The following is a 21663-nucleotide window of genomic DNA, read 5'->3' on the forward strand; positions in this document are numbered from 1 at the left end:
ATGGCAACGTCAAGGACAGCGGCGTTAATTTTCACCAATGAAAATAGTTTGGAGTTGGAGCAAGTGGGCAAAAAAAAAATCAAAAATAAGGCAGGGTGAGCAGCACATTGTGTAGCCTGTTCATTGACACATGAAGCAGGTTAGAACATCAATCTGACGTTCCATGGTTTTCATCGTATCCAGCTAGGAACCAGTGTGAGGCATATCAACAATTGTCATTAGGGAATGTCAGCTGGTGCCAGTTTCAAGTCTGTACAAATACTGTTCAGACTCATCAGACCTTGTGTGTGAACACTCTTAACCAGCTGTGGAAGACTCTGAAAATGAAAGTTATTGATGGCCACAGTGCAAGGGAAGCTACAAGAAGACTGCAAAGCATTGCCAGCTTAACTGCACAGTAGTCAATTATCATCTCTTTATATTATGAAGAGATGACAGTTTAGGGCAACTGTCGAGGTCAAAATGAGATCTGGAAGTATCAAGTCTTTGAGTTTGGGGCGTCTTTTTATTTTCTTTATCACCAGAGTGACTTCCAATATAGGTCCAGCGTTTCCAAATTTAATTACATTTTATATATATTTAATTGCCTCCTGTCTTCTTTTTTCACCTTGCATTCTTGTATTTACCAAAAAATGAAAAACATATAGAAAGTGATCAATTTACACTAGTATCTCACTCCTTCCTCTCATAACCTCCAGAAATGTAGATCCTCACAAGTTGAGTCTGGTGATATTCTATAGTTTTCTTATTGTGAACAAATCATATGAAAAAAACCCAAACCAACATTACATAGATTCTGTCTCTCTATCAAAGCCTGATGCATCTTATTCTTCTGTCACATAGAGCTCCATTGTAGTACAAACCCCCCCCCCCCCCCCCCCCCTCGATTTGAACCTGAGCTGAATTTTGAATCTGTCATTTAACTTTGATTATGGTGATGTAAATTTAACAAACAGAACCCATCATGGAAAGTTTGTGGAAATTTACATTTTAAACACAAGCTTTCTTCCCCTGCTTGCTGGCTTGACAGCTGATTGGCTATACGTTGTCATGGAGATGACCGGACACGTGAACAGAGGGGACCTAGAGGAGGTTCAACTGGAACAAAAGTCAGAGAGTATTTATGATGGAGAGCAGAGCGGCTGACCTCAACTCACAGCAACATACATTCGTCCTGTGCTCTGGAACACTGCAGCTACACTTTCCTCTTCTTCTTTGACCTGAGGTGACAAGTTAATGAGCAATTAGGATGACAGTGACATCCCCTCTGTGAGCCGGCTCTCCTCTTCTGAACACTTGCCCCCTCAGGCTGGAGGATGCAGTTGGAGGTTGAGAGCTGCTCTCAGCGGCTGCTCAGGCTGCTCCTGCTGCTCTGCTTCATGACTCTGCACAGCTCAGCCATCGAAACCGGTAAGACTTCAACCAGCGGATACACTGCTCTCTCACTGATAGATTACTTTTGGCTCGCGTTGACAGTGACGCACTTGTGAAGTGTGAGCAATTCATTTTCTCTGTGCGTAAAACTCAAACTGTGGAGCTGCTGCTGAGCTGTGAGCAGCAGCAGCAGCACAAGTACAAAAGTAGTAATTACAGTAGTAATACCAACAGTAGTTATTGAAGTAACACCTCTGCTGTTTCTGTAACTTAACGTAATCAGTTCTGTTTGACCCAAATCTGTCACAGTGGTAGATCTTCACTTCTAATGGGATTTATTCACACAAAAGAGAAGTCAATGAACATGAGACATTTAATACTTGAATATACATATTGTAACATATGAGATAATACTCTGATCATTATAGCTATATGATTCACTATCATCCACATCAGCAGTAATTATTGCAGCTGCAACACTGAAAAATATGAATAAACTATTATTATGAGATGAGATTTTCAAATTTGTTCTGTTTTATTTTACATATAAACATTATTATGTAATTTTACATTCACTCATAATGTGAGCTGTTACTTTAAGTTTAAAGGATCATACAAGTTGTGTTAACAAGTTGTACCTTGTCCACTACAAAGCATCTCTTTGCATTCTTGCCAACCATGTTACAGAATATAACATGCTTTACTTTACATTTGAATGTGTTTTTCAGTCATTGCTATTCATTCATTTCTGACCTGTGCAGTCCCTCACATTTGACATCAGGTCTGCATTCATATTTGTAAAAGTCTTTGCATGATAATGCCAGTTAATTGCAGATTTATTTGAAAAACCTGCACTGTGTTGCTTCACAACAATAACAGACGAAAATGATAGCAGGCTTGATGTTCACTTTGAATAATGATACATTTTATATCACTATAGGATGTAATGATGTTAAAGTCAGCTTCACTCAACGCAAAGTATGTTGATGTTGGATAGTATACGCAGAATTTACTTAGAGATGACAGAAATAATCACTGTTACTTGTCAGTAATGTTGTAAATCACAAAGCAGTAATAAGATATTCATTATACTTTATTTTATTTTTCATCACTTTTACAAGAATACTGTTGTGTCAATTTTGAATTTCCCCCTAGGGGGATCAGTAAAGTTATTCTTACCCTTACCTTACCCTTTAAGTACTGCTACAAGGCAGTATTGGATTTACAGGATTGTTCTATCATTGTGATAACGCTACTCAAGTTTTCAGGTATTTCATTTGCTGAATTTTATAAAAGCTGCCTTTTTTCCCTTTTTTTGAATTTTATAGAAAATCTTTTTTTAATGTTGGGGTTAGGGGTTAACAGCTCAGGAGAACAGCTGAGCACCATGATATAAACATTTCTTTATTTACATTTCTAAAAAAATACATTACAACATATCAATAACACAGTGTATATTTATATCTACCATGATAAAAGATGTTTCCTTATTGCCCAGTATAGCGTCTAATGTGGGCTATTCAACCAGTGTATTAATGTGCTCACTGTAGTGTTTATGTAGTGTGTGTGGTGCACAGCAGGACTGAATCAGTGTAAGTCTGGAGTAATGAATGCCTGTGTTGAGTCACCAGCACTGGGACACATGGATGGACAGTGAGGCTGCTGCCCTTTCCACACAATACTGTCTCACACACATTTCTCACTACAGTGTGTCACCCAGGACCATGACCCTATCCTGGCCTCTGGACTTGCTCTCTAAAATGGACTTAGAATGATAAGGTTTAAAAAGAGTTGGATTTTCAGCCAGTAAAAATTTTTACTGGGGACTCGGTGTCCTTTGGTCGCCCATGTTTTGAACACTGTCCCCTGGTACTTTGTATTTACTTGTGTTGAGCAGAGGGAGATGAGCTGTTTCCCACCAACAGGGGCTCCCGGGCTCTCCTCTTTGGGACATTCCTGGAGGTCAGTGCAGGAGGATCTAGTTGTCTCCCAGGGAAACAGAGCTAATAAACTCCAGGGGTGGTCATAAATTTTCTCGTTATTTGGCCTGCGGCCCAGAGGCAGGGTGCGGTGGGGGGGCAGCTTGGTTGGGGATACTGGAGCCGGATCAGCCCACCCATCTGTCCTGGCCCTGCCTGTAGATGAGCAGTGAGCTGCCTCTAAAATGAAGAGCAGGTTTACAGTGTGAGTCTCTAAGAAATCTACTAGGGTGGTAAAGACAAAAATCTGTGAATTAAAAGGATGAGTCAGCTTCAGACGGTTTGCTCTGTGTGGTAAGACCTGGAATATTTATCTAGCTGCAAAATATGAAACACAGAAAAATAGAACATATTTATATCAAATTGTCATCACTTTATTTGTCCTTTAAGAGACACATTGAGGTCACAAACAATATATTCACATGCATTTAAAAAGTCGAAAAATACTAAATATAATGGAGGGAAGATAAAAAAGAAAGTAGTTGAAAGACACAAAGGGTTAATTATAGTGGCAAATCCATAGATGGTCAACAGTGTCCAACACCACACAGGCAGGGTTGTGAAGGTTACTTTGTTAATGTAATATGTTACAGATTACTAGTTACTCTATTTACTATTTGATTACTTTTTTTGAGTTTCCAGCTGTTAGGGGAAGTGTTCCCATTAAGCACCAAAATCTAAGTTGAGCTGTTTTTGATGGATACTGACATGATTTATAAGACAGCATTTCTTATGAAGCAACACTTATCGCTCATTTGAAAATGTATTCATTTGTTCATGTAGATTTTGGAATATAAAATAATGATATTTGATAAATAAAGAGGTTGTAATTGGTACTGTGACTCCATTTAAGCCATTGTGTGCTCCAAATAAAACCAAGAATTAAAAACAGCAGTAACATATTAAATATTATAAAATGAGTAAAATCTTAAAGGTGTGGCTTCAGATGTAACCTCCTTTGTAATCATCAACATTTTCATCAGTAACTGTCATTTAATGACACATTTTTTATCAGTAACTGTAACAGATTACACTTACATTTATTTTATAATTAAATTAAGGTAACACTGTTACATGGAACTAGTCTCTCCCCAACGCTGTATAAAGACACATAAGATTAAAGCACATTATGTCAAAATCTCCAACAAGTACAAATCCATGACTGTGCAGTCTGAATCAGTATCAGAGGATTCCATCTCATGTGTTGTCTCCCTGTCAGTGAACGTGGTGGACTTCTGTGGACAGACCATCAGAGGAGACGGCATGATGGTCAACTCACACCAGGAGTCTAAGAAGTACTACTTTGTGACCATGGGGACCGACTGCCACCTCACCATGCAGGCCAGCTCCCCTAAAGACAAGGTCCAGTTCCACTTCCGCTTCTTCCTGGTCTACAGTTTGCTACGAGTGGCCCCTCTGAGCCCGGCCCCTGCCCTTCCAGAGTCCCCTCGTGGCTCTGCCCCTCTTAACCCCAGACAGGAGCCCACCTCAGGTGAAAGCCCGGGGGACCCTTGTCATGCTGGCTCGTATGTTCAGTTTTATGATGGACGGGACAGGAGCTCACCTGCACTTGGGCCCCCTCTTTGTGGGAAGAGTCCCCCAAGGCCGGTGCTGTCCACAGGAAACTACCTGACACTGAGGCTGGTCACTCGGGGGACTCAACCTAGAGTGGACTTTGTGGGGGACTTCACCTCCTTCAGACTGGGTAAGACAAAGACGGACATGTCTCTTCATTAGAGTCTTACAGTCATGGGATGTTCAAAAGGCTACTTGGTGGCGTTCACTCCTCTGAGTCCATCATTATCTGTAACCACACACCTCCGAGTCAATCACTGTTTAATTATCATCAGTACTTTAAAATGAGTATTAAATTAAATGTGTCAATGAATGGTTCAGTTAGTCATTAAGTGTCATTTCATTTCCCCCGCACACTGATTTAGAACAGTGTTTAAACTGCTGAGTGGTAGGGTTTTAAAAATGATCCAATCCATCAATTTGATTTAATTTAATTTAATTCTTTTTTATTATTTTTTTGTTTTGTTTTGTTTATTTGTTTGTTTGTTTAATCCATTGTAAAGCGTCCTTGGGTTTGTAAAAGGCGCTGTATAAATCACACCTATCATTATTATTATTATCATCATTATTATTAAATGTAGTGAATGCAGTAATATAACAGTGAATTGACACTGGCTCTAAAGATGATCAGAACCAGCCACCAGTATAATAAGCTGAAGTAAGATTTAACTAGACACCTGCCAGCCAATCAGAATTTTTCTGTGGCCAATAGACAATAATCAATGAAAAATAAATGAGAGGCTTAAAACTGACTACAACTTTGAAATAGATAGTGCATAGCAACAGGTCATGTTCAGTTTGTGGTGATGAAGATTGAAACCCTTGTAATTATAAGATTATTTGCTTGATTTATAATAATGTAGGGGAAAAAAGAAAGTTGTGAACATCCAGTTTACAGTTTTCTACTCAGGCTTACTGTGCAGTGAGTGATTATCACTGACTATTGAGTGTGCTCACTTTAAGTCAGAGCTGACAACCTGACTGCCTGACCTGATTCAATCATTGTTCCAGATTGAAGTACTGAAGTGATCCATTGTCTCTCCTTCCACCTCAGGCTTCAACCAATCGGAGTGCAGCAACGAGCCCTACTTCACCTGCAGGAACGGGAAGTGTATCCCTCTCAGTCTGGTGTGTGATGAGAAGGGCATTGACAACTGTGGGGATGGAAGTGACCTGGAGGAAAACCTGACCACCGGGTGCAAAGGTCAGTGAGGTGATGGGTGGGCTGGCGCACTGCATCACCCCTGATTTTATTCATGTATCTTTAAACTACAATGATCATTGACACAGATCTGTCGTCCATCAGCAGGTCAGCTTTTACCTCCTGAACCTCCACCGGCCTTAGCAACCCCATCCCCACCTTTTGTGGATCCACCCACAGTACCCATTCCTAAACACATGAGCTGTGGCATGCCAGACAACCCTCCCAACCATGAGTCAGTAACAGGTGAGTCACATGATAATCTGGTGGGAAAACTTCCTTTTTGGCAGAAATAAATGGGTGTGTAATGCTTTATGCCCATGCTGCAGCCAGTTGGGTCGTAAACAAATGAACTAAGTATCCATTTGGATGCAGAGTGGCTTGATAAGCGGGCATAAAACTAATGGAGGTGACCTTTGAGTTGTTACTTTCACCTAAAGACTCGTAAACTAATAAATGGTGATGGGTTCTCACAGCAGAGAGCAGCGTTGTTAGTGATCTGTCTCTATTCCAGGATCAGTGGTGTAAACAGAGACTGGCTGGGCCCTCCTGTCAGCTTCTTATTGCTTTTAAGATCGAGAGAAAGGAGAGACACAAATGAAAGCAAGGCTTGGTGTTCTGAAAGCACATTGATCAGTTTCAATGAAACTGCTGTGATAATTGAATGAAGTAAGTTTAAGTGTTGCTGTTGTGTTGAGTCAAACTCTTGTGAAGTTTAACAAGCAAGTCCTCACTGCTGTCTAGTTGCAAACCTCTGTCCCTATTAAAAATAGGGACAGAAAGAAGAAGGCATTAGTCATTACATCACCAAGAATCCAGCATCCAACCATTTATTTAGGACTACATTTCACTGCAAGGACTTCTGGTGTGACAGGACACAAATATCAGCATCGTCATGGCTCTTTAGTGTAAAATGGTGATGTAATATATGTTAGTACTCATAGGGCCTGATTTACTAAAGGTTTGCGTGTGTAAAAACGTGCAAACACAAAAGAATGTGCAAGCTGATCTACCTAATCTGGATTCCATTTGGTGAATCTGATTCCATGTGGAAGTGACAGTAAGTCACTTGTATTACACATACTGTAAAGTGAATATGGCTGCAGTGTGAGTAAAGATGTATGTATTTTGTCCCTCTCATCTCCAGACTCTCCCGCCTCCTTATCCTTGTTGATCCTTTACATCCTCCTTGGTGTGGTGGCGGGTAGCGTGGTGCTCTGCTGGTGCTGCTGGTCACCCGGTTGGTTCCTGTGGCGAGTCAGCATTTGTCGCTTCTTACCCTGCTGTAACTCGGCATGCGCCTCCTGCCAGTTCTGCGCCCGCAGCTGCACCCACAGCAAGGAGCACCGACTGGCCAAAGTCACCCCTCACGCGCCGGTCAATGGGGCGCCAACAGGAGCGGCCGCCACCACCACCAACAGCGCTGAAGACAACATTACCACTGCTGCTGTTTAGAGCACAAGGGGCTGTCTGGTTGATCAGTTTGGCATACAGAGGCAAAGGTACAGTATGCTGATGCTGAGCTGTGATCAGTGATGAACATGGACACATACTGACCATGATCAAGAGTCTTTGTGAAGGACTGATAAGGTGAATGTGTTGGATAAACTGTGTTTGTGTGTTTTAAATGTGATGATGGAGGTGATGAGACAGCTATGTTTCTATGAGAAGGTGAAGCAGGGTACAGTATAACTATGTATTGTATGAAATATATGAATGTATCTGAAAGGACAGACTGTTAGGACAGTTGTCTCTTACATATTATGATGGCAGCACGTTCTGTGTAAGAGACTGCTCATGATGTTTGAGGACAATGAAGAGCGTTAAGATGCTGGTGTGAACAATTTTGAGTTGTATATTTTTGCCTTTTCACTCTCTTTTCTTAGATGTAACAGTTTAGTCATAGTAAAATTTGACTGTAGTGAAATTACACTTTCACAGCTTTGACCAAAAGTATGCCATGGACACACGCTGGGGAAACCCACAACTACAAAGTCTCTCTCCTGGTGACAAACAGCTGTTCTCCCTGGGAGAAATTCCTTTAAACTTTCCACTCTCAGCAGTCCACTGGTGTTCCACATATAAGCCACTGACTCAGTGTGGAGTCTGGACCAGTGGAGCATAGAGTCATCCAGTCTGCGGCAGTCAACATCTTGTGGGGGAAAAGTTCGGGTGTGTGCACACAGTAAAGGACAAATTCCAAAAAAAAATGTGATAAGCATGAAAAATATTGCTAATTAAACTAGAATAATTCAGTCAGGAATTGTCAGATCACATCACTACGGCAGGTGGGAATTGATACTAGTGATGGATATGTATCTGTGGGGTGAGGCTGAAAAATTAAATGATCTATTGATGAATTTAAATAATGGTATAATTTTAAAAAAGGCGAAAAAAGTCAAATTAGATTACATTTCAACTTAGTATAATAGTTAGTTAGTGTATCCTCTCACCCAGTGTGAGCTAGGATAGGCTCCAGCCTCCTGTGTGAGTGTGCAAAACAAATGTGCAGCTTTCTATACTGGATGGATAGATTATAAAGATGTGTATTGTTTACTACTCTTCAATATTATTCAGTGTTTGCAGTGGTGTGATTATAGATTGTCTTTTAATGTGCACCGGCCAGTGTGTCAATCATAAGTCATCTCTAAAGTGTTTGAGCCCAGCTATGGTTGAAGTAGTCCTGGCTGTATTCTTCCTTCCATCCATATTCTTCCATCCTTCTTTACCAATGTATAAAGGAAATCTGTGTGATAGTGAAGCTCAAACTCTTGGGGCGCCTCTTCAAACATTTGTTCATCTTTCTCATTATAACACACTATTGTCTAAAACATCAGTGTATGGCAGGGTATTAAAATTTTATCTAAGTGACACTAAGTGCATCCAAACTTTTACTGTGTTATTTGTTTGTGTGAATCATGAACTTGTGTGCAAAGAGAAAGATAATGAGGGAAATGTGTCTAGCTGAGAATTCCATTAAATGGATTGATATCTTTGTAGTAGAAGCCTGTGTTCACTCCCAGGCTTCATATACAGTAAGAGTACAGTAGAGTGAGACACAGATTGATGCTCCATGTGAGGGACAGCCTGTGTTCATGTGTCCACCAGGCAAACTTTCTTTGTGGCATCCTGCAGATGGAGTAGTTTAATAACCTTTCCTCCCTCAGCCACTCAGTGTGTTGTGTAACTACATCACACAGTGTTCTTGGTAAGGGATAAGGCCATATGCTTAAACTAACAGTGTGGTTCTAACTAGTAGGTTGCTAGGCTGCAGCACAGTGATGTATGCAGACTTCTTTATCGGTCTTACTTTCTGCTGAGACTGTACAGGAATGCATGTGCACCTGTACACCCATCAGACACACACTCTCACACACTGAGTATGGTAGACATCTACTCTGTGTCTGCTAGGTGTGTAAATAACAATTGTTGGCAGCCACATTTACTGAATATAGATGGATAGATATCCTTTATTATCCCATGGGGAAATTCGTTTTCACGATCTGTCAGAAACCCACCGGACATGAACAATATACATAAACACACCCGTTATACAAACACCACCAAACATTGAGAACATATAAATACACACACACTGCACAAACACCACCAGACATTGAAGAACCGACACATATATCACACTGAGGATGGCTGGGTCCATATGGGGTTATTGGGGGAGGTTAGTGCAGATGGCAGACGGGACCAAGCTCTTGCTGAAGCGTCCATCTCAGACTCCTGTATCTGCGACCTGACGGCAGCAGTGTGAAGTGAGGGTAGAGAGAGTGATCCGGGTCGTTAGTTATTGCTTGTGCGAGGCGTGTGACTGCTCTGGTTGAGCTCGGTGAGGTTGGGTGTGGTATGGTTAATTATCTTGGATGCGGTATTTTTGTCAGTTTGTTTCTATTGGTGGTGGACAGCATGTTGTAAAAACATGGTGAGCAGTACAGGAGGATGGGTTGGATGATGCTGGTCTACAGTAGTGACAGAAGGTGGGGGGCAACAAAGAGGGCACGGAGTTTTCGAATGAATATAGTCATATTTATGTCAGATGTTGTCTTTTCAGCTTTCCATTGCCCTCAAGTGGCCAAAAAAAAAAAAAATTACACAGCTCTTAAAAGCATATTTCTAAATAAATGGAATTAAATATTTTTTAATTATTTGGTTTATCTGAAAGGAATACAGTGTTAATATGTATTATATTACATCTGAAATTCATGAAACATTGCATCCAAGCAGAACAGAGACTTCCTCAAACTGTAGCATAATGTAAATAATGAAGTTTGGCGTCAATTATTAGCAAGATAAAGAGAGTTTTCTGTACTCAAAGTTTATAGGCAACTCTGTTTTCTACTTTTTAGACTACAGCATGAATACATGAACTATTTCAGTGTCAGTCTTTATGATGTACATACTGTAAACTTTAAGTTCAATTTTATTTATACAGTGCTTTAAACACAACATGGTTGAGCCTAAGTGCTTTACACAGAGAGGGAAAACACACAATAAAAACACAGAAAAAAGATATCAGAATGATGCTTTTTTTTTTTTTTAAATTATAACACTTTTAAATACATCTTTAGCTGCCAAAAAAGTGTGGTGCATTCTGTGAACTATTCTGTGCAGCTCCATCACTCACTACTGAAACAAAATGAGTGAAATAATTAAACTAAAGATGTCATGTTTGTTGTAATTACACAAATTCTCCACTAGATTTTTAAAATGAAGTGATGTGAGTATAAATAAAGACATTTGTCCACACATGTGTTTGTAATGTTTGTCCAGTTTGAAACATGGTGGTAAGGAGATGCAGTAAGTTTTCAATTGGCTGGAAATAAACCTGTATGTAAGTCTGTGTTGTTCTACGAGGGTTCACAGGCTGCTTGGGTGACAGTGGGGAGGGTTTGGCAAAGAGTCAGCAGCTTCACACTGTGTGTGTTGCCTCTGGTATCCACTGACAACCTTTCAAGTTAAAATCCCTCTTTCTACAAAAAAAGAGGGGGGGGGGGGGGATCTTTCCCAACCCTTTTGTCACTTTGATTTGATTTTCTAGCACTGACCTTTTGACCCCTAGTTAAATTAGTATGTTGGGGGCTCCTAATTTTGTCAAGTGTGTTGACACAAGGCAGCTTCCTGCAGTGGCATTTATGTCACAAGAGGATTGTCGACCTTTCTACTCGGAGAGTGAGAGCTCTTTCAATCTATTTAACCAGCTTTGTATTTGTTAAAGGGTCAAATAAAGTTTACAGACTAATTGATGAATGTGATTAATGACACACTCATTCATGGAAGCAAATACAACCTCTACATTTGAATTAACTTCGCCATAATCTTTTACATTATGGTGAAATATAAGTAGAAAATAACCTAAAAGACTGTGCTGCAATCACAGCCCACAGGGTTAGGGTTAACCACTTAATTGAAGGTATATGGCCTGTCTAATAAGGTGATAAAGTTATTAAAGGGACCATGGGTTGGTTTTAAAATAAATTAAAGTAAGAATTAATATGTGCTCTGAGTTTGACATACCACAGAAAAGTGTGTTGTTAAACACCCTGCCAAATTTGAATGATTAAAAAAAATCACCAAATATATGAAATTAGGCTTCAAAGTTGTGTAAAAATCTGCCTTTTTCTCTGCTACCAAACGCTGTGGGTGTGCCCGCCAAGTTTTCTGAAACCCGCCTGTCAATCAAAGTCACCACCTCTACCAGAAACATGGACGCTACGTCTGAGAGCTCTCTGCTGCTAACTCAGCTGCTAGCTCTGCTACTAGCTCAGCAGCTAGCTCGGCGGCGAGCTCAGCTGCTAGCTCGGAGGCTAACTCAGCTAATTGGCTAACTGTAGACTGTAGTAGTAGTAGTAGTGTGTAGTAGTAGTAGTGTGTGCTGAATGTATTTATACCTCTACAGCAGCAGTGGCGGGTTTATACTAATCACCGCCGCGTTACGTAACGCAGCGGTGATTTTCAGACTCGCCCACTAAATCCTGAACAGAAATTTTGAAACAGTTTGTGAAGCCTAGCTCCACAATTCAAATCTAAATGGTTGAAATACTTTTTACACCTTTTTTAGAAATACATTTATGACCTATTTAATGTGTTAAGAAGAAAATGTCTGTATTCACTTTACACAGTCTATAAATTGCATGTGAAGAAATGATTAAAGTGTTTTACAGCAGATCTTTGTCTCATTGTGATCATAGTATTAAACAGGATTGATGAAGGGGGGAAAACAAATGTGGAAATGACATTGCCTTTGCCCTTTGGTTTATGTTGATCAGCTGAAGGTCACGTATCACACACATCTGGTACTGACTGTGACCACAAACTATTTGTTGTCACGTGACCACAAACACGGTCACAGCCCGTTAAGTTCAGCTGTGTTCAGAGATTGAAGTGTTATACATTTCACCCTTCACATAGACCATCAGTCAAACTATTCTTAGACGAAAGAGTATCATGTTGACTCAGGGATATATTGGCCTCCCACTCATGTATGTTCACTTGTCGGGCAACATTGTTCCATTGTCCATGTTGCTATCTCAGTGAGCCACACTGCAGGGTCTGTTAGTGACTCAGCTGAGCCGCCCTGTGACCCTATCAAACTCATCCTGCAGTCACACATAAAAAAACAGGGGGATCAGGTCAAATCCATTAACTCAGATCACTACTTACCTCCTACTGCCAGCCTGGCGCTCGACTGGAGCCTGCTGATAATGTGATATACATTTGCAGAGCGTGCTTCTCATTCTGTAGCTTTGATACAGTGATGATGAGGACAAGTTCAGTTTTAGTGAAAATAATAAGGATGTTGCTTTTCTTTGTATGCACATAACTAACACTGTGCTGAATATGGGGCAGCTGTAGCTCAGGAGGTAGAGCAGTCATCCACCAATCAGAAGATTGGACTCAATGGTTGAGCCAACAGTTTATGAATGTGTGTGTGAATGATGAGCAGGTTGGTACCCTGTGTGGTAGCTCCTGTCATCAGTGTATGAATGTGTGTGAATGGGTGAATGTGACATGTAGTGTAAAAGTGCTTTGGGTGGTCAAAAAGACTAAAAAGACACTATATAAGTACAGTCTATTTAACATTTACAATTTAAATATAACCAATACCTGAATTATTGAGTCACATTTTACATTTCGAAGCTTGATAAGCGCAGTTTCGGGAGCGGGAACACACACTAATTACACCCCTTCCGGCTCCTATATAAACAGACCTAACATCTTCCCCCTCGTTCACTCTCGCATTCGAGTTTCACATGCAGGCAGTCTCAGGCAAGCTTTCATGGTCATCCCAGAAACAGATCATACTTCCCGCATAATTGCATCAACAAAACTTGAACAAACACTACGATTACTACTCCAAGAGTGAATTCACCACGGATCACGAACTGCAGATCAACACGTCCAACTTGACTGAAGATTCGTGTCAAACCGGTTCTCCTCTCACCCAGCAGCAGACCGCAGCCGAGTGACCCGGCGGAGCCGCTGCACTCAGCAGGGCACATGCCGGCCTCTTCAACTCATGCTTCCCTGATGTAGGGCTGAACGATTTATCGTTTTCTGATCGAAATTGCGATTTCAGACAACGCGATCATGTGATCGCCAAAGCTGCGGTTTTTGCAGCGCTCCTGACTGACCCAGGATCTGTTGTGTCAACTATTTTACACATACATGCCGTCTCCCTACCATCCTGCCAAGCTCACTAATCAGAAGCGGCATGCTAGGTCACGCTAACCAATCAGTATTAACCGGCTCCTTAATTATAATTATTCAGAAATAGCTTCAGCTGGACCAGAAGCGGAGTTAAGGGATTTAATCCCCAAGAAAACCAGCACGTCGGTCATTTGGTTTGGTGTTTCGGGTTTGAGGCTGCAGACGTGCACCAGAAACAGGTACTGTGCAAAACCTGTCGCGCTAAAGTTGCAACATCCAGGGGAAACACAACCAATTTGTACCGACACTTGAAAAATCAACACAAGCATTTGCATGACGAGTGTATGACGAAAAAGTCCGGTGAAAATGATACTCAGGCCCACTGTAGCAAACAGACTACAATTACAACATGTTTTGCCAGTGTAACTCCGTATGATAAGAGCAGCGGAGACACAGAGAGATGTCCCGCACCAACCAGGTTGCCATCCCACAGCTGTACGCAGAGTGTAAATGCTGGTTTTCTTGACAAAAAAATGGTAAAGAGTGATGTAAAGATGTCAGGGAAGGGAGTATTATTGTTGATTAAGTACTTTTGGGATTTTATTTGTTCTGCACTTCACCCTGACTTGTGGTGTCAGCCTTTGTTTAAAAAAAGATACTTGAGTTGTATTTTATTACCATCTTAATATACAGTAGGGTTGAATAAAGTACCTTAACTGCTGCTATAGATGTTGATAAGCTAGCTCTCTTGAGCCATAAAAGACTGACCTTGACCTACCTACTTGACTGTTGGGCAATATCCTTTTTTCCTTTATTGGAATTGTTGAATTTTGTTTTTCTTATTACTTATTTAACATTGTTTAGTTTTTTTGGAATTGTTTTTGAAATCGTGAATCAAATTGAAATCGCAATATCTGCCAGGAAAATCGCAATTAGATCTTTTCCTAAAATCGTTCAGCCCTACCCTGATGTCACTCCCGGTAGATCTGCGGCTTCCTCTCCTCCACTAGCGAGGGCAAAAAACCAGGGAAGCAATGGACAAAGCCGCTGGAGCAGCAGCTTCAACTCTCCCCTCCTCAGCTGCTTCAACAGTCCAGATGATTCTCCACCACTCCGAACTTGCACTCTCCGCCCGGCCGCCTTTACATCCGCAAACGGACCCCGACATCAGCAACCAAACTGCCACATTAAACTAAAGCTTCATTGTTTACTCAGCGTCAACAACAGCCACCGGTTCTCCCGCCTTCCGGGTTTTCGCCAAAGCCAATCATCGCCCAGATCGGCACGCATGACGTCACAGAGCCCTGTAGCCCCACGGCCACAGCCCCCCCTGGCAGGGGCCAGATAGTATTGCGCTACTCATTCTACTCAGACTTGTCAGTATTATCGTTTTGTTGTCAAAAGGACTTCTGTCTCTATACAAGTCAATGGAGATTTCACCAACTTCTCACTTGATTTCTAACCTCAGTCAACGTTTTCAAAATGTGTTTATGGTCTCAATCGCTAGTTTAAAGCCTTCTTTAATGCAGTATGATGTTCATTTGTGAAAAATTTGCCCTCCCTGATTTTATATTTGACGATAAAGCAGGGTATGCATTAGGGCATGGCTATGTCGTGATTGACAGGTTGATTGCAACCTCCCCGCTCCGTCCATGGCCCCGCCTCATGCCCATATAAGTAGAATCCGTGTTTTATTTTTGCCAGCATGCACCTGAAATTTTCAAGATGGCACTGCCCAGATTAGAAACCATTGGCTTCCGAGCAGCAGTCCACAAACCAATGGGTGACGTCATGATGTTACGTCCATTTCTTCTATACAGTCTATGGCATTTATACAGCACGAGACATCAGTCCAGCATCATACGTTATCCATCTCCACTACTTTCTAGTAAAGATTCATAATTAATTTAAAGTTACTTCCACATTGTCTTTTCCATGTACCAGCTGCAAGCTTCTCGTGCAGCTACTCTAACGTCACTTTGCATTTCACACCGTTACACGCACTTGCACATTACAAACACCGGGTTGCATGTTGCTAGTACATCGAGTCAATCGTCATTTTAGGCATCATCTGCCATTAAACGCATCGTGTTGCACGTTACTAACACAGCTTATCACAAATACTAACCGAAGTCACTCCGTATCGTCCACGTTAAAAGTACTGGATCGCAAGCTACTAACACAATTCATCACAAATACAACTAACCTGAAATTGCTTCTATATCGTCTGAGTCATAAACACCCCCTGCCATTTCCTCACTCCAACCGCAGCAGCGCACCTAGACAGGGACATCAGGCACCAGGATGCCTGTGACCCATGCGGTTTTCTTTACTCCAACAACAGTGTTCCGCTTAGACGGGAACATTGGACACAGTGATACCAGCAACCATGCCGTTTCCTCACTACAACTGCGGTGCTTCATTTAGACGGGGACATCAGGCACCGGGATGCCTGCGACCATGCTGTTTTCTAAATCCAACAGCAGCACTTCGCTTAGTTGTGTACATCAGGCACCGGGATGCCTGCGACCATGCTGTTTCCTTAAATCTAACAGCAGCGCTTTGCTTAGTTATGGACATCTGGCACCGGGATGCCTGCAACCCATGCTGTTTCCTTACATCCAACAGCAGCACAGCGCCTTGCTTAGACAGGGACATCAGACACCGGGATGCCTGCGACCATGCTGTTTCCTTAAATCTAACAGCAGCACTTTGCTTAGTTATGGACATCAGACACCGAAATGCCTGCAACCCATGCTGTTTATCTGTCCAACCAGAGCACTTCGTACCAACGGGAACATCGGGCACCGGGATGCCTACAACCCCTGCCGTCTCTTCACTCCAATCACAGCACTTGGCCAGGATGTTTGATGTCAGTGACCCCGCTGTTTACTCAATCCAACCTTGGCTCCTCGCCTAGTTCGACAGCAGGCAGCTTTTATCATGGACATTCTGCTCTAGTTGCCACAGAAGCCTCTAGTCTAGTCAAGGCTCCTGGCACCGAGGTATCAGGATAACCCATATTTGACTACACTGATCCCTGCAGCTCACGGGATGTCATTGCCCCCAAGTGCTACTCCCGCAACTTCATCAGACAGAACCATGCAAGCCAATTTTGGCCAAATGGCCAGCTGAGACCACCCCCTTTCACACGTTTAACGTAAACTACCTGTCGTTCTCTCTCGTCACTTCGACAATTTCATTATCAACGCCCCTTTCATGTGTTCAGCGTAACCTACAGTTCGTCCTATCTCATCACTTCTACCATTTCATTATCAACGCCCCTTTCACACGTTCAACGTAACATACATGTTGTCCTATTTCGTCACCATAACTATTTCATTATTGACGCCTCTTAGAGCCACCTGCTGTCTATTGCATCTTCAGTCCCGTCGCTTTCGTCTGCCTTCTCACCGAACCAATCATGTCTCTTTTATGATGATCAACTGACCAACTCCTTTGACATCCAGCTCTACACTGATGCCGCTCCTTCTGCCAATATTGGGGGTTTCTACAATGGTAGATGGTTCGCATCAGAATGGCCCCCAGAACTCATGAACATTGCCAGGTTGGTTCCTCCGCCTCTTCGAAATCTACCCCATAGTAGCCGTTGCTGTTCTATGGGGACACAAATAGTCTAGTAAATCCATCCTCATACACTCTGATAATCTTTCAGTCGTTGACATCATTAACAAAGGCCGCTCCAACTCCCCTTCAATCATGTCATTCATGCGTCGCTCACGTGGCACTCCGTCACTAACTAATATATCCTCCGCGCCGCCCACGTCCCTGGCCACTATAATACCATCGCTGACTCTCTCTCATTTTATGTTCCAGAAGTTCAGAAACTTGGCTCTGCATGCCGAACCGCTGCCGACTCCAGTTACTCGATATTCTGCACTGACTTTCAATCTGTAAATCCATCTTTAATACCCCTGATCATCGAATTTCAAAACTATATCATTAACAGCTTATCACCTTCTACACTCTCCTCCTACTGGACAGCTTGGAATAATTTCCAACACTTTCATGACCAACACAATGTCATTTTCCCCTTGTTCTATCTCACCACCGTCATCTGCTACATCACTTATGCTCATTCTGCCATGAACATAAGACCGTCTACTATCAAATCCTACCTCAGCGGTACTAGTTCCTCTCCAAACTAATCACAGGTAATCCCAGCCCAGCCATAAACCATCCCTAAGTAAGTCACTTCTCTCTGGTCTCCTCCGCCAAGAACCAGCCAAACCTCCTAAACGGCTTTCTCTTATCGCCAAACTGCTGTCCACTTGCATACACACCATTCGCTCAGGATACCAAACTCCTCACATCGCCCTGACCCCCGAAGCTATGTTCATATTAGCATTTTTCATTTTTCTTAGATGCTCAGAATTCACCGCGTTACCATCGCACTTTGACCCATGCCATCATGCTTGTATCTTGGACTTATCACTATTAACGCCTCATTAACATATTACCGCAATATATCTGCTCAGACTCAACGATCTAAGATCCGCACAAGCACGTCTCAAATAATTGGAGGTTTTTGGGTGTTCGTCGCTGCCCGGGCGCTGCGGCGGATCCTTTATCCGGCCTCCCCACACCACATCAAGAATCACTGTATCATGAATCACTCCGCATCAAGAATACACAATTCATTCAAATTCTGTCAATAAATCTGTTAAAACGTATCTCGTTGGTGATGTGTTCCTTGCTCGTGAATCGAAGCTTGATAAGCACAGTTTCGGGAGCGGGAATACACACCAATTACACCCCTTCCGGCTCCTATATAATCCCCCCCCCCCCCCCCCCCGCCCTCTCTTCTGTTCTTCTCTCCTCTCTCATAGGTTCCTGGGGGTTCGTCACTGCCCGTGCACTGTGGCGGATCCTGGTGATGTGTTCCTTGCTCGTGAAACAGAACATTAATTAATCATTAACTCTAACTGAATCAAGGACTATAGCAGATGAGTTACCAGAGGACAGACTGGGAAATAGGCTGCTATATTAATGAATCATTAGATAAGCTAATGATTAGGTGGGCTATCTCAATGATGTCATTGTTTATAAAAAGGGGAAATAATTCCCACACTGCTTCATCATGGTATAAAAGTGTAAAAGCCTTTATTATAGTGATCATGATCTTCCTCAAGGTCAAACTGTTTGACCCTGAGGTCTTCTGTGGCTTGACTTCATTCCAATTTTATTTGAACATTGAATGTGTGTGTGCATCTAGAGCATCTGGTTTGAGTCACATTGTTTTTTATATTCTAAAAGTACCTTTCTCGTGTCTTTTTCATACTTCATAAATATTAGTGAATCACACAGATTTTTTGTAATCCATCAACTTCATACTGAGTAATCCCTTATTACCTTATCCTGATTTTACCTATATAAATGTTACAAGCTCTAAAACTGCTAAAAGGTGATCATTGTAAGGTATATATATTCTCACTTTAAACCTGTGCAATTTCAACTCAGGTATATTATCAGTCAACATCAATATTACTTATTTACTTTTGTGCATAATGTTACCGTATGTTTTACTTCTATTGTTTTTTATGGCTTTTGTACATAGTTATTATTTATTGTTCTTTATTGTATTTAATGCTGCAATATTGTAAATGTCCCCATCATCAGACTAAGGAATATCTTATCTTATTTTATACCCTGTACCTTTTTACAGCACATGTTGCTTTTTTCAAGCATGAATCCGTCTGTAGTTAATAATAATAATAATAATAATAATAATAATAATTCATGAATAAATATACATGATATAATATTATATCTATATAAGAATATAACAAATATCTAGAAAATGTCAAAGGAGGCAAACTGAAAGGCAAAGCAGAAATTTCAAAAATAAAATGAACTTTATTGATACATCAAAATGTGTTATATTCACAGTTTTTGCAGATAGCTCATTATTTACAACAAACATTCTTGTCTTTTGACACAGTGGGATGTGGGTGGAGTGACAGAACAGATACATCCACCAGACAGCAGGCAGCGCTACACAGCAGCTCAGCACAGCACAGCCAGACACAGCACACTGGCTACTCCTCTAAACTCCTAACTTCAAGCTCTGAAGTTTTAGCTTTTTTTTTTTTCAAAGACAAAACTTTGTGCTGCAGCAGCAGGATGAATAGGAAGCTATGTGCAACAGGCACAACTGGTGTTTTATTGTTTTAATTCACAGATCATCCAGTGTCTTCATGCCATGAAACCCTGACTACACTGCTACTCTGGACCTTTTGGAGTCTTCTCCATGTGCCCAGTGCATAAAGAACTACTGAGAAGCTTTCCCAACAGTACTTGAATGCATCATTAATTGGCAGCACAGAGTGGCAGGCAGGTCAACTGCTTCTCATTCATCTGTCTATAAAGCTTCAGACTGTGTGCGTGTTGCACAACGTAGTGGTGTGGCAGGAGCAGTTCCCTAATAAATAACTCAAGTCTCTTTAAGCTTTAAGAAGCGTGCAGCCGGTTGGACATGTTCCTCTGACCGATTTTGTTGGTCTTGGGGATCATCAGCTGGGTTGTGGCCTCCTCTTCCTCCTTCTCCTCCTCTTCTCCCTGGGCCCACATACTGCGCAGCTTCTTGGCGTCAGCAGTCCTCTGCTCCTGGTTCATCATGAAGATTATCTCTTCATCAATACACCCGCCAGAAGAGAAAGGGTGACACATACTCTCTACCAGGCCAATGACAGTCCCTAGAACTGCAAACACTGATCCCACCAGGTACATCTTCACCATACGCCGGTTGGGTTTTTGGTTCAGCATCTCTTTGGCAAAGGGGATCAATTCCTTCACGCTGTCCATTTTCACTGGCTGTGTTACAGCTGAGGCACAAGGAGACCTAGGTCTATAAAAAAGGACAAGGGACAGTCAGTTGCTTGACTAACAAAAACATTTTAGATTGTCAGTCAGACTAAAGAAAAGTTTAAAACATCAGCACAGGCTCTGAAAATATCATCAAAAATAATTCTAGTCTATTTTCTTAGTTAAATGTGTACTGCACAAGCAAGGTCATTCTAGTTGCTGCCCTTTAACTAGGTCACACAGCCACACACTTGAATCCACAAAACATTTCAAAATGAGTATTTTCTGCACATTACAAAATATTGAGATAAATGCTAGTCAACATGCAGATACTGGCTGTTTGAAACTATACTCATGTAGCAGCAGTATAATATCTTTCCCATGAATTGATTGGACACACAACACATGTTGACCACTAATGTCTTGAAAGAATATGGAAAAACTTACTTTGATATAGTTTGTTCTTTGTTGAAGTGGAAGGTTCACTCTGCTCATTACTTCCAGTTTGTAGCAAGTACTCACCTTTACTGGACACTGTGGTCATTTATAGTCCCACTCTCTCCACCCACACACACACCCATCCAGTCTACACACTGGCAGCTGCTGAATATTCATGAGATATGAGGGCTGGTCTCTGGAAACTGGCTTTGACCCCAGAAACTTTCACCTAGTTGTGTATAGGATTGTCACACAGTTCAACACATGTAATGCAGATGTTTTTACTAAAGTTCTATTAGGGTGTCTGTAGTATTTAATAGTGAGTTCTAGAGACCACTTTGAGTTACGTTTAATAGTGTCACAGTAATATTAATGGAAGACATGTTGTATAGAATAGAATAGAATAGTCTTTATTGTCCACCATGGTGGAAAATTGTCTTTGGCAGACACACAGCAGACAGAAATTACATAAGATCCATAGAATCCATATACTCCATAAAATCATTCTTAAAATACACAAATACATACAATATGTAAAGTATATTCAACAAAACTCATACAGCAACTTAAGAAAACACAAATAAACTGACAAAAAACAAAAAAATGTAGAAA

At 41.5% G+C, this 21663-nt stretch overlaps 2 protein-coding genes across 2 annotated transcripts; one reads left to right on the plus strand and one right to left on the minus strand.

Annotated features, from left to right (window-relative positions):
* Positions 1–1050: 1050 nt before the first annotated feature.
* On the plus strand, positions 1051–7584 carry ldlrad2 (low density lipoprotein receptor class A domain containing 2). Its single transcript, XM_053315075.1, has 7 exons — positions 1051–1117; positions 1309–1410; positions 3272–3336; positions 4524–5058; positions 5983–6132; positions 6235–6375; positions 7277–7584. Exons 1-7 carry the CDS (start codon positions 1051–1053, stop codon positions 7582–7584), a joined length of 1368 nt encoding a protein of 455 aa, XP_053171050.1.
* Positions 7585–19645: 12061 nt separating this feature from the next.
* Positions 19646–21138, minus strand: LOC128355961 (G0/G1 switch protein 2-like). The gene is made up of 2 exons (XM_053316349.1): positions 21061–21138; positions 19646–20656 (listed from the first exon to the last, which is right to left on the minus strand). Exon 2 carries the CDS (start codon positions 20611–20613, stop codon positions 20260–20262), a length of 354 nt encoding a protein of 117 aa, XP_053172324.1. The 5' UTR covers positions 20614–20656; positions 21061–21138; the 3' UTR covers positions 19646–20259.
* Between the last annotated feature and the right edge of the window lie 525 nt (positions 21139–21663).

This window comes from Scomber japonicus, chromosome 3, assembly GCF_027409825.1.
Source record: "Scomber japonicus isolate fScoJap1 chromosome 3, fScoJap1.pri, whole genome shotgun sequence".
Classification (NCBI taxonomy): domain Eukaryota; kingdom Metazoa; phylum Chordata; class Actinopteri; order Scombriformes; family Scombridae; genus Scomber; species Scomber japonicus.

Bases quoted from the DNA above. Each gene is read 5' to 3' on its own strand.
- LOC128355961 (XM_053316349.1), bottom strand. From the start codon at position 20,613: ATGGACAGCGTGAAGGAATTGATCCCCTTTGCCAAAGAGATGCTGAAC.
- ldlrad2 (XM_053315075.1), top strand. From the start codon at position 1,051: ATGGAGATGACCGGACACGTGAACAGAGGGGACCTAGAGGAGGTTCAA. The intron at 1,411-3,271 runs GTAAGACTTCAA...TGTGTTGAGCAG, and splicing joins CAGCTCAGCCATCGAAACCG to AGGGAGATGAGCTGTTTCCC. The intron at 6,376-7,276 runs GTGAGTCACATG...TCTCATCTCCAG, and splicing joins CAACCATGAGTCAGTAACAG to ACTCTCCCGCCTCCTTATCC.